Source organism: Lycium ferocissimum, chromosome 3 (genome assembly GCF_029784015.1).
Source record: "Lycium ferocissimum isolate CSIRO_LF1 chromosome 3, AGI_CSIRO_Lferr_CH_V1, whole genome shotgun sequence".
NCBI classification, from domain to species: domain Eukaryota; kingdom Viridiplantae; phylum Streptophyta; class Magnoliopsida; order Solanales; family Solanaceae; genus Lycium; species Lycium ferocissimum.
The window spans coordinates 14190486-14208252 of NC_081344.1; the positions used below are offsets into that span (position 1 = coordinate 14190486).

Sequence of the window (17767 nt, forward strand, 5' to 3'; positions counted from 1 at the left end):
TAAGTATTTTTTTTAAAAAAAAATTGTCAAAGCTGGAAAAAAATTGTTTAAAACTGTTTTAAAGCGTTTAGTGTGTCTAATAGGTACTTATTAAGGTTATAGTGTTCAACTGAAACAAGCCTCAATTGAATTGTCAAATTGAAAATTGTATACAACTTTATTGAATTGTCAAATTGAAAATTATATACAACTTTAAGGGGCTATCTGCGTATTAAGCCAATTTTATTTGAAAATGTGGCTAATAGTTAAAAAAAAGTTACTAAAAAAAGAAGGAATAACCATACTAAACACCAATGTATTATGACTCAGTTACTGATAAATACCCTGTATCTTAAAATCAAACAATTTCACCCCCTACATTATGAAAATCCTGCACATGTTATATCTTTTCTAAAAAAAAAAAAAAAAAAAAAAAAAAAAACCTTTTATATAATCAAAATCCTTACACAAATTAAACTTAATTCAACTAAGTATATTTAAGATAATTTTGAAGAGAAAGAATAAATTAAAAAACTAAAATTAAAAAAGAGAAATTTCTATGTAATAAATATTAATTACATATTTAAAGTGCAAGAAAGTTATTACTAATAGTTGGTACTATATCTTATTAAATAATTTATGTTCATTTTCCTATGACTTTCGATCGACAAATGTTTCATAAAACGTCTCATTTATTGTTGTAGTTTGTCTTTTAACAATTACATTTTAATATATTTAGTTACAGATCTACATCAAATGGGTTGTAAGCGTAGGATTTTCATTCTTCCTCTCCTAATTGTTTCCTCAATTGCTTGTCAGAACCCATGCTTTGCTGTAGTTTTCGATTCCTTTGTTCCTCTAAACCATCAATCCTTTTTTTTTCTTATCACTCAACCATTCTTTACCACAATATTTTGTATTTTGGTGTTTGAAAGAATGATTAGTAAACTTAGTGGCTAGTGCTATAAAATCATGGACATACGTGCCGTAGCTGGAAGAGTGTTATAAAATATTTCTGGATTAGTTAAATACTTTTTCTTCTTTTTTAACTACAAAATATTTTTTATAATTATTTTGAGCCCAAATGCTACTGTCGTCGTCTCGTTTGTCATTTCGTGTCTAATAGGCAAGCATTTGTTAAGTTTGAAATGTTTAACTGAAACAAGCCTCTATTAAAGTGTTGAAATGAAAACCGTGGGTACGACATCACAAGCAGCAAATGTAAGAGAAAATTGTTGGGTTTTTGGGTCTTTTTACCTTCCTATATAGATAAATAAAGAGAAAATTACACAACATATTCATATGGGCCTATTTAACTACCTGTCTTTGTCTAGATGAGGCTTAGGCTTCGTTTGTTTTGATGAGATTAAAAAATGAGATAAATGCGCGTATTTGAATGATTAAGATGTTGTCAGATTTGAATGTTTGAATGATTAAGAATATGTTTATTTTTCAACATACGAATGTACATAATGTATTTATTTACACATAATAATTACATATTTTCAAATAAAAAAGTAACTAAATATTAGAAAATAAATACAAATTTAACAAAATAAAAATATTATTTGATTAAAAAAATGAAACATTTATGTTTGTTAGTAATGATGGAGATATTTGTAGTGGTGGTGGTGGGTGGCGTGGGGTGGGGGTGCGGTGGGTCTCGGGTAAGGGCGGTAGGGTGGAGGTTTGGTGGTAAAATTATTCATATAAAATCTTCTAATGATATTAAGATTATTTAAATGATCTTAATGATTAAGAAACATATTCGAGTAAATAAGTCTCAGATCTTAATGTAAACAAATGCACTTAATGGTTTAAGGTCTAAGTCATTCAGATTCAGACCTCTATACTTAACAAACAAATGAGGCCTTAATTACTATTGCTACTGCAGACAAAAAAAAAAAAAAAAGGAAGTATGCCTTACCTGCCTGAATTGCAACGTCAAATTCCTTGAACTGCGGCGTCGATTCCCTTGAATTGAATTTTGTTTGTTTTATTTTTGTCCTTCCCAACCTTCTTTTTTTGGTTTTGTTTTTTCTTTTTGTCCTTTTTTCTCTTAATTTCCTTTTCTCTTAGCTGGCTCCATTTATTTATTTTTTTGTTTTCTTTTCTCTTTTTGTCGTTTTTTCTCTTAATTTGCTTTTCCATTTTTGGTTAGTTTATCTTCTTTTCTTGTCCCTTAGTTTATCTTCTTTTCTTGTCCCTTTATGAGTGTGTTTGGTACGACGAAAATGTTTAATGATTGACCTAATCGGCCAGAAACTTGATTTGATTATGTAAGGAAGCCGAGGCAATTGAAAACTCTTTTGTTCAATCGAAGACTCTTCTTTTTATTTTTAGGAAGACGATTCCCGGCTATTCTTCCAAGCTAATTTGAAAACAATATATTTGTTCCATGACGTGAGGCTCCAGGGCGGCCACAGGGCGAGGCGCGTCTCAAAATGGGGGCGATGGGTCGGGGAAAGTCGCGCGTACGCCCGACAATTCGGGCGTACGCCGGACGTTTGGGCGAGTTTTTGTTGAGCGTGGCTCAAAAACTTCTTCAAACTAAACGAAATTTGTTAAATAAGTCCTTAATATAATGCCCAAAGGAATTCTCAAAAGTCAACATGTAATTACTCAAATGTTTTTAAAAGGCGAAGCATTAAATTTAAAAGTCAACCTTTTTTTATTCTTTAGAATGCCTAATATATATTCTTTCCAATTATTTATCTGCCTTCTACTATCTCAAAAAGTAACGACGATCAGCTTGTCTTGTAAAGTAGCGTATAATAGATTGTTACAATTAGTTTTGTGAGGTGGAGCATATATATACATACATATATATATATATATATATATATATATATATATATATATATATATATATATATATCACTTATTTATAGTTTTCTTCAATTTTTTTTACGCTATTTCACCTATTTAAAAGTATTTATTATAATTATATCATTTTATAAAATACTAAAATTGAAACCCCGTAGGGCTTACGCCCGTGCCTCGAGGCTTACGCGCAAGGCACCGAGTGCGTACGTAAAACGCCCGCTTACGCCTTTCCTTTTAAAACATTGGCTCCAGCTTCAAACTTTGAAACTATACCAAATCATACTCGGCAATTGCAGCATGGAGGAGAAGATATTTTACTTGTTTGGTTGCACTTAAGATCTTGAAAAATATTTTCCTCCTAAAAATGTTTTCTTCAAATGAAAAAATATTTTTTGAATTAATAAAAACACACTAACGCATTCCCCAAAACCCCAACCCACGACGCCCCGCCCCAGCCCCCAAACTCCACCCCCCACACCCACAAACTCAACCCCACCTCCCCCACCACCCCAAACCACACCACGCCCCATACCCCACTCCCACACACTACTATCCCACCACCCCCTCCCCCAGTCCTAATTTTTTTTCATATATTTTATATCACTTTTATTAAAAAAAAAACTAAAAATGAAAAAATTTCTTCCCCCCCCCCCCCCCCCCCAAAAAAATCATTCCATAAAAAATCTTTTTAAGAAAACAGTTTTAAAAAATTTTCTTTTTGGTTTTCTACACCACCGATCCCACCCCCGACCGCCCCCCAACACCCTCCAAAAATTTAATTTTTTTTTTTTTTGGATTCTTACACCACCCACCCCCCTTCCCCCCGAATTTTCCATTTTATATATTTTTTTATTTTTATAAAAAAAATTCTTTTCTTAACTTTCCCCCCCCCGCGTAGCCTACCCCACCTCCAACCCGTACTCCCCACCACCAAAAGTTGCACTCCGAATTCAAAAAACTTTATACTGGTTTTGCTTTGAATATATGCAAATGCTCTTAAAATGATATTTTCAAACTTGCGTACCAAACACAAGAAAATGAGTAGGAAAACCACATAGTTTCTGAGAAAATATTTTCTTGAAAAACATTTTTCATCATACCAAACATACTCTATATATTCTTGTCTTTTCTCTCCTTTATTTAAAAATAAAAATAAAATACAAAGATAAGAATATTAGCTAACTATTTTAGGCTAATAAAAATATAGAAAAATTAAATAACTAGACAACAACAAGAAATAAATAAGAAAATACTAAAAAGTTACTAACTTATTTATTAAAATCTATATTAATAAAAAAACATATTTTTATAAAAAAAAAAATTACAAATAAAAATAAAACTTATATCCCAAATTTGACTTATTTTTTTATAATAATTTTTTACAAATAAAACTTGCTAAAAATGATATAAAATTAAAATTTAAAAATTATGCTTAAACTTTTTTGTTGTATTTTATCATAATTTTTTTATTTTGAAGGAATGAACATGTCTTTTATGATATAACAATGTGGGTATCATAGAGGACTATTTGAAAAATGATTTATTGAGCCGAAGGTCTATCAGAAACAACTTCTCTATCCACAAAGATAGGGATAAGTTCTGTGTATACCTCATACCCTCCCGTCCAAACACCACTTATGGTAATATACTGGGTATGTTGTTACGTTGTTATTGTTGGATATTATAGATGACTGATGAGTTTTTCTTTTTGAAGGAATGAATCACTCTTCTATGATACCCTGTCGGTATATCATAGAGGGCTGAGAAATGTTTAAGTTAAAGAATGAACCAGTCATCTATGATACCCTGTCAATTTATGATATATACCATGTGGGTATCATAGAGGATTGAGTTGTGTTTTTCTTGAAATAATGAATCAGTTCCCTATGATACACTATCAGTATATTATATATACAATGTGGGCATCATAGATTGAGGAGTGCTTTCTTCTTTAGGATTGAACCAATCCTTTTATGATACTCTGTTAGTATATATGATATATACCATGTGGTGTCATGATATACTACAACAGTATACTTCAACTACTACTAATATATTATTTTGATATATGATATGCTAGAATAAGTAGTTTTATGATAATTGGCATAAAAAAAAATAAAAAAAAGGTGTACTTTGGACTATAGTAGTTATCTTTTTCTGTTAATATAGAGAAAAAAAAGAGAGAACAATAAAAAAAGAACAGAAATAAAGATTTAAACACTCAAATTATCAACTGCTAGTACTACCCTTTTAATTCCAAATTAGTTGAAATTATCTGTATGAATAATATTCATCTCGTCCTATTTCGACAATAGATTCATTTTAGAACTAAAAAAGCTAGGCTACCCTATTAGCGGACTCAGAATTTTAGTGTACCGAAGACATCATCTCTTATATGTAAATATGTTCATTACTAGTGGGAAAGTCCGGCATGGAACTCTTTGAAAACCTAATGATTATGATAATTTATCACCAAAGTATAAACTTTAATATTATTAATTTGATACTAAGGAGCTGTTTGGACATGATTTGAAACCATGAGATGAAATCATGAATTGAAATCATGTTTGGACATACAATTTGAATTTCTTAAGTTGTACTTTTTCTTATAGACATAAAAAAAAACCCCACAAGTTGTGAAAACTATCAAAATATTCTCAATTCTTATACAATCTTACCAAATGAGCAAGTCATAGTTCATAACAAAATTAATACTCTACTAGAATGCCTTTCTAAAAAATACAACATCAATTGATAAAACTTTAGTTCAATAAAAAGGAAAATTTAACATGAATAGTAATGTAACTACTCTTTAATATAATCCTCTCACATGATAGACATAAATAAAGGTTGGTAAATGGTCGGTGAGAGTAATTGTTAAAAATATCTACCAACTTATGGGTCAAGTTTTATATTTAAAATTTTTGAAACTATGGTTTGAAACCCCAAATCATGCCTTTTTTGATGATTAGGGATTTCAAACCATGATTTGAAACCCTAAGATAAAATGCATGTCCAAACGCTGATTTCATCTCATGGTTTCAAATCGTATGTCCAAACGCCTATTAATATGACAAAGGTACATTATCCATCATACTTGAGCTCGACGTGCTTTTATATTCTAAACAATAATAACAGGTTTTCAAAGAAAGCTAAAATAGAGAAATTTCTTTGCAAAATTAGTGTTAGTGAAGACGTTTGATTTAAACCTTTTTTCAAATTTCAAAATTTTAATACTCCCTTTGTTTCAATTTATGTGAACCCTTTACCATTTGGGGAGTCTACTAGGTGATTTTTTGACCACGTTTTTCTTACATTTTTCCTAAATTATTTGAATTATGAATTATCATGACTTATAGTACTTCTAATGTAGCTTCTAAATATATTAATTTTATTTTTACAAACTTGAAAAGTCTATGCCAAGATTTAAGGTCAAAGTTGTTAGAATATGTCCCAAAAGGGTTTATCGAAATTGTCCCATTCCAACTGGGATTCGATAATTGTCCCATTCCAACTGGGATTTTGAACGTGTTCAACCCCTATTTAAAGGAGATTATCGGCCAGAACATCAAAAAAAAAAAAAAAAAAAAAAAAAAAAAAAAAAAAGGAGAACAACTATCAAGACTATCAAGACTACACACAAGACTATATTCCACACTTAGGTTAGAAAGAGTTTTCATTGAGAGATTGTAATCTTTTGTTTCCTTTGATCTCGTTATGCTTCGACACCCTATTGAGATTGTTTTGTACTCCTCACCTTATAGTTGATTTCTCTGCGCTTCGCGCCCCGTGGTTTTTCCCGTCTTGGGTTTCCACGTAAATCTTGTGTTCATTACGTTTATTGCTTTCTTGCATTATTGTTCTTGTTTTGGTGCATCCTAATCGGTTCAGCTGCATCGCTCGTTTAATTCTTAACAAGTGGTATCAGAGAGTTCAAGATCAAGATGTCTACCGTAACCAAGTTTGATATTGAGAAGTTCAACAGCAAGATCAGCTTCAGTATCTGGAAAGTTCAGATGCAAGTCGTTCTCACCCAGAACGGATTAAAAAAGGCTCTTCTTGGGAAATCCAAGAAACTCGAGTCTATGAAAGATGATCAATGGGAGGAATTGGATGAAAAGGCGCTTTCAAATATCCAACTATGTCTATCTAAAACGATTCTTCGCGAGATTATTCATGAGACTACTACTACAGGTCTCTGGTTGAAGTTAGAGTCTCTTTACATGACGAAAAGTGTCGCAAATAAAATTCGTCTGAAGGAACGGTTATATATGTTATCTATGGCTGAAGGTACGTCCATTCAAAATCATCTTGATGAGTTCAATTCTGTTATTCTTAACCTAGAAAATTTAGACGTTAAGGTGGAAGATGAGGATAAAGCAATATTGTTGGTAGGCTCCCAACCCTCTACGTATAAGCACTTTAAAAAAATCATGCTATATGGTGGTAATGAAACACTGAGTTATGAGGATGCCAAATCTAATTTGTTTTCCAAAGAAAAATTGATTTTGAAGTGCATTCTGAAGACAAAGGACAAGGTTTGTTTGTTAGAGGAAGATTTCATGATAGAGGGAGTAATAGAAAGAATTTCAGGTTCAAGTCTAGAGGCCGTAAATTCAACAATGATAAATTCTGCAAATACTATAAGAAGACAAACCACGTAGTTGGTGATTGTCATAAATTGAAGAATAAACTAGAGAGAGAAGAAAATAACAAAATGCTACAGAAAACTGCTAAAGCAGGAGTTGTTGAAAGTGATTCTGAAGGTGATGTTTTGATGGCTATCTCTGTTGATAAGAAAATTTCTTCTGAATGGGTTTTTGATTCTGGATGTACATATCATGGTTCTCAACGTACGAGAGAGCTTGTGATGTTGTCCTAATGGGGAATGACGCCCATGCAACATTGTTGGGATTGGTACTGTGCAAATTAGGACTCATGATGGTGTTATCAAGACCTTGTCTAACGTTTGTCATATTCCTGACTTGAAATGTAATTTGATATCTCTGGGCACTCTTGAAGCCCAGGGATACAAGTATTCAGCTGAAGATGGAGTTTTAAAAGTCTCTAAAGGTGCTCGAGTCATGTTAAAGGGTAATAGGCGTGGTACCCTCTATGTCTTGCACGGTTCTACTGTGACAGGATCTGCTGTTGTTTCTACATCCTTGCTTGACGATGATCTCACCCGTTTATGGCATATGCATCTGGGCCATATGAGTGAGAAAGGTATGACCATTCTGAGTAAAAAGAGTCTTGGTAAAAAAGGCGATACGGTAAACTTGACTTTTGTGATCATTATGTTTTTGGGAAAGAGAAAAGAGTTAGTTTCTCCATAGCAAAACACCGTACACATGGCATTCTTGATTATATTCATTCGGATTTATGGGGTCCCTCCAAAGTTCCTTCCCTTGGAGAAAAATGCTACATATTGACTTTCATTGATGATTTTTCTCGTAAGGTCTGGTTTTATTTCCTAAGAAAGAAAAGTGAAGCGTTTCCCTATTTCAATAAATTCAAAGCCCTTGTTAGAACCAGATTGGATGAAAAATTAAGAAGTTCAGGACTGATAATGGTTTGGAGTTCTGTAGTAATGAGTTTAATGAATTCTGCGCTATTTATGGTATTACTAGACATAAGCCTCTCGTTCATAAGCCCCAGCAAAACGAAGTTACAGAACATATAAACAGAACATTACTTGAGAGAGCCCGTTGTATGCTCTCAAATGTTGGTTTATGGCACTACCGTAATTTCTGGGCTGAAGTTGTTTCTACGGCTTGTTACCTCGTCAATTTGTCTCCACATTCATCTATTGACTTTAAAATTTTTGAAGAAGTTTGGTCTGATAATCCCGTTGACTACTCTATTCTTAGAGTTTTTGGATGCACTGTTTTTGCTCAAGTTAATGATGGGAAGCTAAGCCGCAAAATTAAGTGCATGTTTCTTGGTTATGCTTCCAGTCTAAAGGATATCGTTTGTGGTGTTCTAGCTCCAAGAAAATTATTCAAAGTCGGATGTAACTTTTAATGGAAGCGTTATGTTATCTTAAAGGGAAAAGTCGTTGTTTCCTCGACGGGTAATGATGATATAAAAGATGCCAGTGAGAAGGTAAAGGTAGAAGTAAGCCATGAAGCTCACGAAATTGGCCCTATTTCTTCTACAGTTCCTCAGGCTAGCGAGGAGGCACCTGTTGATGAGCCAAGTACTAGTACCACAAGACCCATCTAGCCACGGGTGGAGGATGATCATGTTATTGCCCGTGATAGATCAAGACGAGTTATAAAGAAGCCCGCTCGATATGCTGACACTGATAATGATGGGCTTATTGCTTATGCTCTTGTAGTTGCACAAGAAATTCTCGAAGGAGTTGATCCTTCTACTTACTTTGAGGCAATTTCTTGTCCTAATTCCTCAAATTGGTTAGTGGCTATGCAAGAAGAGATGGAAAGCTTGCATAAAAATACATGGGAGTTATGTGAGCATGCTCCAAAAGCCGTCGTGCATTGACTACAAAATAGATCTACAAACTAAAAGATGGTACTCCCGAGGTTGAAGAAGCAAAATGGAAAGCTCGCTTAGTGGTTCGTGGTTGCCACCAAAAGGAAGGTATTGAATTTAATGAAGTTTTCTCTCCTGTTGTTCGTCATACCTCTATTAGAGTGTTACTTGCTATATATTGTTGCTTATTTTGACTTGGAGTTGGAGCAACTTGATGTTAAAACTAGTTTCTTTATGGAGAGTTAGAAGAAGAAATTTATATGAAGCAACCCGAGGGTTTTGTTGTTCCTAGCAAGGAGCAATTTATTTGTCGGTTGAAAAGATCTCTTTATGGCCTTAAACAAGCTCCAAGACAGTGGTACAAAAGGTTTGATTCCTTTATGATTGGGCAAGACTACGCACGTAGTAAGTATGATAATTGTGTGTATTTTCGACAGTTTTCTGGTAATTCCTTCGTTTACTTGTTGCTATATGTTGATGATATCTTGATTGTTTCTAAAGATAAGTCTTTCATCAACAAGTTAAAATCTCAACTTAATTCTGAGTTTGAGATGAAGGACGTTAAGGCGATACTGACTAAATTCTAGGTATTGAGATTCACGAAGGGATTGAAAAGCGGGAAGCTTTGTCTCGAGAAAGTATTTTGAGAAAGTCCTCGATAGGTTTAATATGTTTGATTGTAAACCTGTTTCTACTCCGTTCTTGCTCATTTCAAACTATCTACTGGCTCTTGTCCTAAGTCCGGGGAGGACATTGAGAGTATGTCTACTATCCCGTATGGTAGTGCTGTTGGTAGCCTTATGTATGTTATGGTTTGCACTAGACCTGATTTAGCTTTTACGGTAAGCATTGTGAGCTGATACATGCATAATCTTGGAAAGGCTCAATGCCGTGAAGTGGATTCTTCGTTATGTGAAAGGTTCCGTTGATATTGGTTTGGTATTTGATAGAGCCAAGGCATCGTCTTAGGATGTTGTTGGGTTCGTTGATTTTGATTATGGTGGTGATCTTAATCGTAGGAGGTCTATTTTTGGTTACATTTTTTCACTGTGCTCTGGTGCTATCTCTTGGAAAGCACAATTACAGTCTATTGACCCTTTATACTACCGAACCGAGTATATCGGCAAGCTGAAGGTGTTAAAGAAGCTACATGGTTGCGAGGTCTCCTTATTGATCTTGGTGTTCAACAGGGTACTACTGTTGTATTTTCTGATAGCCAGAGTGCTATTCATCTTACCAAGGTTGATTCTCATCGCTCAAAGACCAAGCATCTTAAGCCGTTAAATACCTTTATCAAGATATTATTGCTACAAGGAGATTGTGGTAAAGTTAAAGTTCACACGTCGTAGAATCCCGGCAGATATGTTAGCAAGGCGTTTTACTTGCTATTACTAAGTTTAAGCATTGCTTGGACTTAGTTAGATTCTTCGATCTTAAATTGCCCTTCGGGCTTTTATGGAATGACGAGTGTTGATGTTGATGTATTTTTGGTCCAAGGTGGAGATTGTTACAATATGTCCCAAAGAAGGGTTTATCGAAATGTCCCATTCGATAAACTGGGATTCGGCGGCTTGTCCCATTCAGTAACCGAAATTTTGAATATCTTCACCCCTATTTAAAGGAGATTTTCGGCGAACATCAAAAAAAAAAAAAAAAAAAATAAAAGGAAAAATCAGACTACACACAAGACTATATTCCACACTTAGGTTAGAGAGAGTTTTCATTGAGAGATTGTAATCTTTCGTTTCCTTTGATCTTGTTGTGCTTCGACACCTTGTTGAGATTGTTTGTACTCCTCACCTTATAGATGATTTCTCTGCGCTTCGCGCCCCGTGATTTTTCCCGTCTTGGGTTTCCACGTAAATCTTGTGTTCATTACGTTTATTGCTTTCTTGCATTATTGTTCTTGTGTTGGTGCATCCTAATTGGTTCCACTGCATCGCTTGTTTAATTCTTAACAAAAGTTATAAAGTTTGACCCTCGCACTCCGAAAATGTTTACATAAATTGAAACGGAGGGAGTATTTCTTTTTTCTTTCAAAAAATGAGCTCATGATTAAAAGGGTATTCAAAATTTTAAAATATAAAACACTTAAATAAAGTGAAGATTAAGGATATATTCAGCAGTCAAAAAATTGATAAATAGTCTCATACTATCGGTCATTGTCAAGTCCAACTTGACGGATACCGAAGTGAATGTTGAAGGTAAAATGGTTTGTATTTTCACTATATGTGGAGAGAGAAGGTGTGTTTTGGGACTTTTGATTTTGAGGAGTTGATGTGAAACAAGAATAAAACAAACTAATTAAAAATAATTTTGTCAATCATATTAGTAATTTTAATAATAGCAAAATCAAAATTTATAATATTGTCTATGCAATTGAGAATAAAAAAATGAGAAATTTGTAACATATGTTAAATGCAGGTAATAAAAATAAAAACTATAAGATAGATGTGAATTTTAATAACAAATTCCTAAAAAAATTATCTATTATACTTTAAATAAATTTTTAAATCAATATTGATTTCATAAATATTTCCTTATTGACAATCAAAATTCAAAAATCTACATGATAAGAGTGATAAGAAATAAAATGGAATTTTATTAATGCATATATACTTAGTGCACGTTATATTGGAAAATAATCATGGAATTAATTTGAACAAAAAATCACAATATTGATGAACTTAAATTAAAATTTATTATAAGATATTATAGGATCAGTTAATTATAGATAATATAAAAAATATAATACCAAAATTCATATATAATATAAAAGATATTAAATGGATGAGAAATGATAATATCAAGATAAAATGGTAATGTATTTAAGATAAAATTAAAAGGAAGGGATTGGAATATTTATTGTTCAAATGTTGAAGATAGCATAATTTAATGTTTATTAAGTTAAAATAAAAGGTAGTTTTAAAATTATGTATTAAAAGTAGCTAGGGAGTAAATTCAAAACCCATGTATTTGATGGAAAATAATTTTGTCAATCATAAATATTTTAATAATATAGCCAAAATTTATAATATTGTATTTGAAGAATAGATTGTTAAATGCTAATAAAAAATACACAAACTATATAGATAAACTTACAATTTTAATAACAGAACCCTAAAAAATTATTATATCATACTTTAAATACATATATTTTTAAATGCATTTCATAAATATTTCTTTATTGCAGTAAAAATTCAAAAATCTACTGATAGAGTGATGTAAAAATGAGCATATATACTTAGTGCACGTTATTTTGGAAAATAATCATACAAGAATTGCGGCAATATTGATGAACTTAAATTAAAATTTATTATAAGATATTATAGGATCAGTTAATTATAGATAATATAAAAAATATAATACCAAAATTCATATATAATATAAAAGATATTAAATGGATGAGAAATGATAATATCAAGATAAAATTGCCATTACAGGTATTGAAAAGGGAGAGATATATTTATTATATTAAGTGATTTAATGTTAAAGTAAAATTGAGGGAGTAAATCAAAATTGATCTTTAGATTTACTTTTTTATATTTTGACATAATAGTTAATTGAAAAAATATATTTAGTTATATATTATATATCGACATAAAGGTAGTTATTACCACTTTTATTTGATGTGATCATTTCTTTAAAAAAATTTCAGTTTTATATCACTATATACCTTTTATCTTAGCTTCTACAGTTTTAAGACATTCGTCTCGATAGATTAGACTTCAGCCAACATTTACTCTCATATAAGATATGCTTGTGTAAAAATGATTTGCAGAATTTACTTTTGGTAAATATTACATGGATCTATATACTTCATCAACATAGCAATAAAGAAAATTTAACCGTAGTGTTTCTAAATCTGACACCTACATCCAAAATTTTACAAAAGGCCTCACCTGGCTAATATGGCATTTGTACGTGGGCCAAGGTTGGTTCGGATTTTTAAACACCAAACCAAACCAATTGCGTTTTTAAATTTATACACCAAACCAAACCAATAAATTTTATTCAACCTGTTTTATACGTTATTCGGTTTTCTTTTTTGGATTTTTTTCGAATAGTCTTGATACAAAACATATAACTTTTACTTCAAATATTTCTTTAGTCCTAGTAAGTACAACTATATAATTAAGGTAATTTCTTAAAAAATAACACAAAATGTGATAATATAAAGATATTACATGTATTAAAATATTTAACAAAAGCTAATAAAATCGGTTAAAATAAATATTGCTAATTAATAAGCCATAAAAAAAATGACCATAATCTAAAAATATTAATTCATGCTAAAATAAGTACGACAAATAAGTATTAATTACATGACTTATGCTCTAAAAAAACTTAAGTTATGTATTTTCATAAGTTATATATTTTCACTCTTTAAATCAAGTATGCAAACTAAAGAATAGATATCCAACATTTTTTATTATCATATCCTAATGGTAAATTGAATTTCTTTTGTTAGCATTAGTGTTGAGTTGGTTTTGGTTAACTTTATTTAAGCATTAACATCCTGTGAATAAAACTTATTTGATCGCTCAAACATTGACTTAAATTTTTTTTTTCAGTTTTATAATATGATAATAGATAAAAAACTACTAAAAAAGTTTAAGAATATTTATAAATTACATTACAAATAAATATTTTTATATATAAAATATTTTAAAAATTGAATACATGTAATGTCGGGTTATTTGGTCGGTTTGATACTTTTATAAACCAAACCAAACCAATTATGGTCGGGTTTTTTTTCAACACAAATCTGAAACCAAACCACTAAATTTTCTGTCAATTTGGCGGTTATCTGGCTAATTTGTCGGTTTACACCCCTAATGGCAACATGAAGCCGATACGACAGTGCACATTCATGCATATAGGACACTGCTTTAATGCAGTGAGATTTAAAAAGGACAAACACACAGCTAAAAGATTCCATTTTTTAGATATGAGTAAAATTTATAATCTCTCCGTTTTAATTTATGTGAACCTTTTTCGAAAGAGAGGCGATTAAATTTTACAACTTTGATCATAAATTTTGATATAGATTTTCAAATTTGTAAAAGTAAAAATTTTATATTTAGAAACTACATAAAAAGTACTATAAGTCATGATAATTTATAATTTAAATAATTTAGAAATAATGTAAAGAAAATGTGATCAAAGTACCATAGACTCTCCAAATAGTAATAGATTCACATAAATTAAAATAGTAGTACAGAACTTGAAAGGGAAATAAATTAAAACAGATTGAGTATTTATTATTTTGATAGCAAGTTCCAACAAACTTCCTTCTATTGCATTTAATAGTAGTACAGAACTTGAAAGGGAAAGATTTTTGACTCATCCAACGACTCTTGTATTCTGCTTGTTCCACCAAAAGAAACTACTAGACAGCTGGCTATACTAATTTAATAGGGTCATTTATTAAGATACAACGAATCCCACTAAATTGGTCCATATTATATGGTATTTTTAGTTTGAACGCACCTCTTAAAAAATTTATTCATCCCTAAAATGGAAGAGATGTTTTCACTAAAGTATCCTTAATCAAAATTTGCATCTTTCTAAATTGACATAATAAGTATTGAAATTTAGAGTGTTAGATAAATTAAAATTACGTAGCAATTAATGAAACATTGGAATCAATTCTCTTAATGTAACCTGTTACTTACTCCACTTGGAAGTCTTGAAAAAGAGTAGTAGTACTAATTATTTAATATGATTTTTGGATTATGTAAAAATTCATTATCTAAAGAAGAAGAATTTAAAAAAAAAAAAAAATTAATACGTTCTTAATTATGTAAAATCACTTACTTTGGAGTAAATATAAAAGCTAAAAACACAATTATGGACGGGAGGGAGTATATATATAAGTTCGAGCACCATATACTGCTTTGAACGGTATGATCACCTCATTAAAAGCGGTTAAATATGACATTTATTTATTTAATTATTTTTTCAATACACATTCTCACCTAGCCAAGCATGTATAATTTTTTATTACTATTGTGTAAAGTATTGGCGGATACAGTCTTGCAGCACTGGGTTCATCGGAGCTTGATCAATACTTTTCACTTGAAGCATAAATTTATGTGTTAAATCAATTAAATTTGCAATAACTATAGACTATAGTATATATGAACCTATAATATTAAATACTCCTATATACTAGGTTCAACGCCAAAAACTTTAACGGTTGAACTAATCGAGTTTAATAGTGGATCCGTCTCGAATAGTAGGCGATAGTAAGACTTCAATGGAAGCCTCCATATTTTTTATACCATATTAGATGAGTGCAATCACCTCATATAATCACTATTAAGAAGAAGACATACTTTTATTTTTATTTAATTATGTCTTCAATAAGTTGCTGATATTTGCATTTGTGCATACAACAGCTAAATTAACACCAGAAAATAGAGGGAATAAAATTAAAAATGATAAAAATACAAGAAGTAGCACGCACATGAGAACCTTAACTAGATCTACGGCCACTGAGGTCGGAAAAAAGAGCTTTCTTCATCATAAAAACACCAGCTTGATATCCACCACATTTACTTAAAGGTGTTGTAGGAGCAGAGAATGAGGAATGTGAAGAAGACGACCACGATAACGATGATGATATCGACGACGATGAAGAAGAAGAAGGTGATAGAGGAAAATGGGGTTTCTTTGGATTGATCAGTTTCTTGATTAGTGCATGAAAAAGCTTGGATCTTGAATTCTTTCTAGTTGGTTTTTGGTTAATATCATTATTTTTGTAGTAAGACGGAGGGGGAGTAAGAGGAGGCAAATAATGTGAAGTTTGAGAAAGTGTATGTTTTGGAGTGCCAGGTTGAGACTCCCAAATGAAAGGAACAGAACTTGGAACATTATCACCATAGTAGATTCTAAAAGAAGGGATGGCTAGCTTATTGGTGTTTTCTTTGGAAAGGAGTTTGGAGAAGAACTTGGTGGTGTCTTCATGCTTAATTCTGAATGATTTCTGGTGATGCACATGAAACTCACTGCAATTACTGATCATTATAGATTTGCACAGAAGTTCTTGAGAGATAAGAAGACTAGGGGATTGAGGTGCTTTTAGATTCAGTTTGGCCTACGGCTCATTATAGAAATGATGAAAATGGTTGTGTGGAAATATATAAGTTGTTTATTTGTATGACTACAAGTTCTACTATGTATTGGCAGTATTAAAACAAATATGTACTAAAGAAAAGTAACTAAAACAATTACACAATTAAGCGACTTATAAGTTATTCCCTTTATTTCAATTTACGTTGCAATTTCCTTTTTAGTATGTCCAATTAAAGAATGATACATTTTCGTATTTAAAAATAATTTAACTTAATTTCTTGTTTTACTTGATGATTTATAACCACATAATATCTATAATTTGTATTAAATCACATATTTTAAAAGTCTTTCATTTTTATTAAATAAAAAAAAAAAAAAAAAAATCATGTCCGATCAAAGCACATTACATAAATTAGGACAGAAGGAATAACTTTTTCATGTAAATAAGTCGATATTGAAATTCATAATAAAATATTACATGGAGTTGACTCTTGTCTGTAGGATTTTGAGTGGTTAAACCAACTGGGTAAAAATTGCGTACCTGTTCTTCCTCAAATGCTAAATTCTAGTATTTTTTTTTAAATTCTTAAGTCATCTCCATTCCAGGAGCCTGACTTGGATGTTATTCATTCAGCAAAAATGGGATCAACAAGGTTACAATACCCTGTACCTACTATGATGGAACATCCTCCATCTATGTAAAGTAGGATTTCATCTAGGCTCTCAAAAAATACTAGAGTGTGAAAGTGAAGATATGACTCATATCTTCACTGTTAACACAAGAGGTAATCAAGGGACATCAAATAAGTAATTCCTATACATAGATCTATGCACATAAAAGGAGTTTTTAATAATGGAATTCCTAAAAGAGGGCATCTGCAATTTGTCAATCTTGATCTGTCCTCTTGTGTCTCTTGGTAAATCCATGAAGTTGTTCATCCAAACAGTGTCTCCATAGGTTAGGCCCCAGTTTGCTAGATTATCCGCAGGTCTATTACATTCTCTGAAGCAATTATGGATGATCTTATCTTGGAAAGACTCTAACATGTGCTGGATTTGCTCTATAGTATTTACCAGATTCCATGGAGGATTAGCCTTATTGGTAATCCAATCCACTAGTAACTGTGAGTCACTTTCAATTTCCAGCTTGCAGATTCCTTTGTCTATGCACCACTCAATCCCTGTTTTCATGGCTAATGCTTCAGCCACATTGTTAGTAGTACTCCATATACAATGTCATTCTTTTGTATATTATTTTCATAACTTAATTTGGGTTCGAGGCTTTCACTTTAGTTGTTTTCTAAAAACTTCTAGTCGGTAAAATTTGTTAGGAAACCCCCAAAAAGGGCTACTTAACACTTCCGATAATAAATTATTAAGCTAGTTA

At 31.5% G+C, this 17767-nt stretch overlaps 1 protein-coding gene across 1 annotated transcript; it reads right to left on the reverse strand.

The window, feature by feature from the left end:
- Positions 1–15615: 15615 nt before the first annotated feature.
- Positions 15616–16485, reverse strand: LOC132050971 (uncharacterized). The gene has a single exon (XM_059442290.1). The coding sequence runs from the start codon at positions 16328–16330 to the stop codon at positions 15782–15784; it is 549 nt and encodes a 182-aa protein (XP_059298273.1). The 5' UTR covers positions 16331–16485; the 3' UTR covers positions 15616–15781.
- Positions 16486–17767: the final 1282 nt, after the last annotated feature.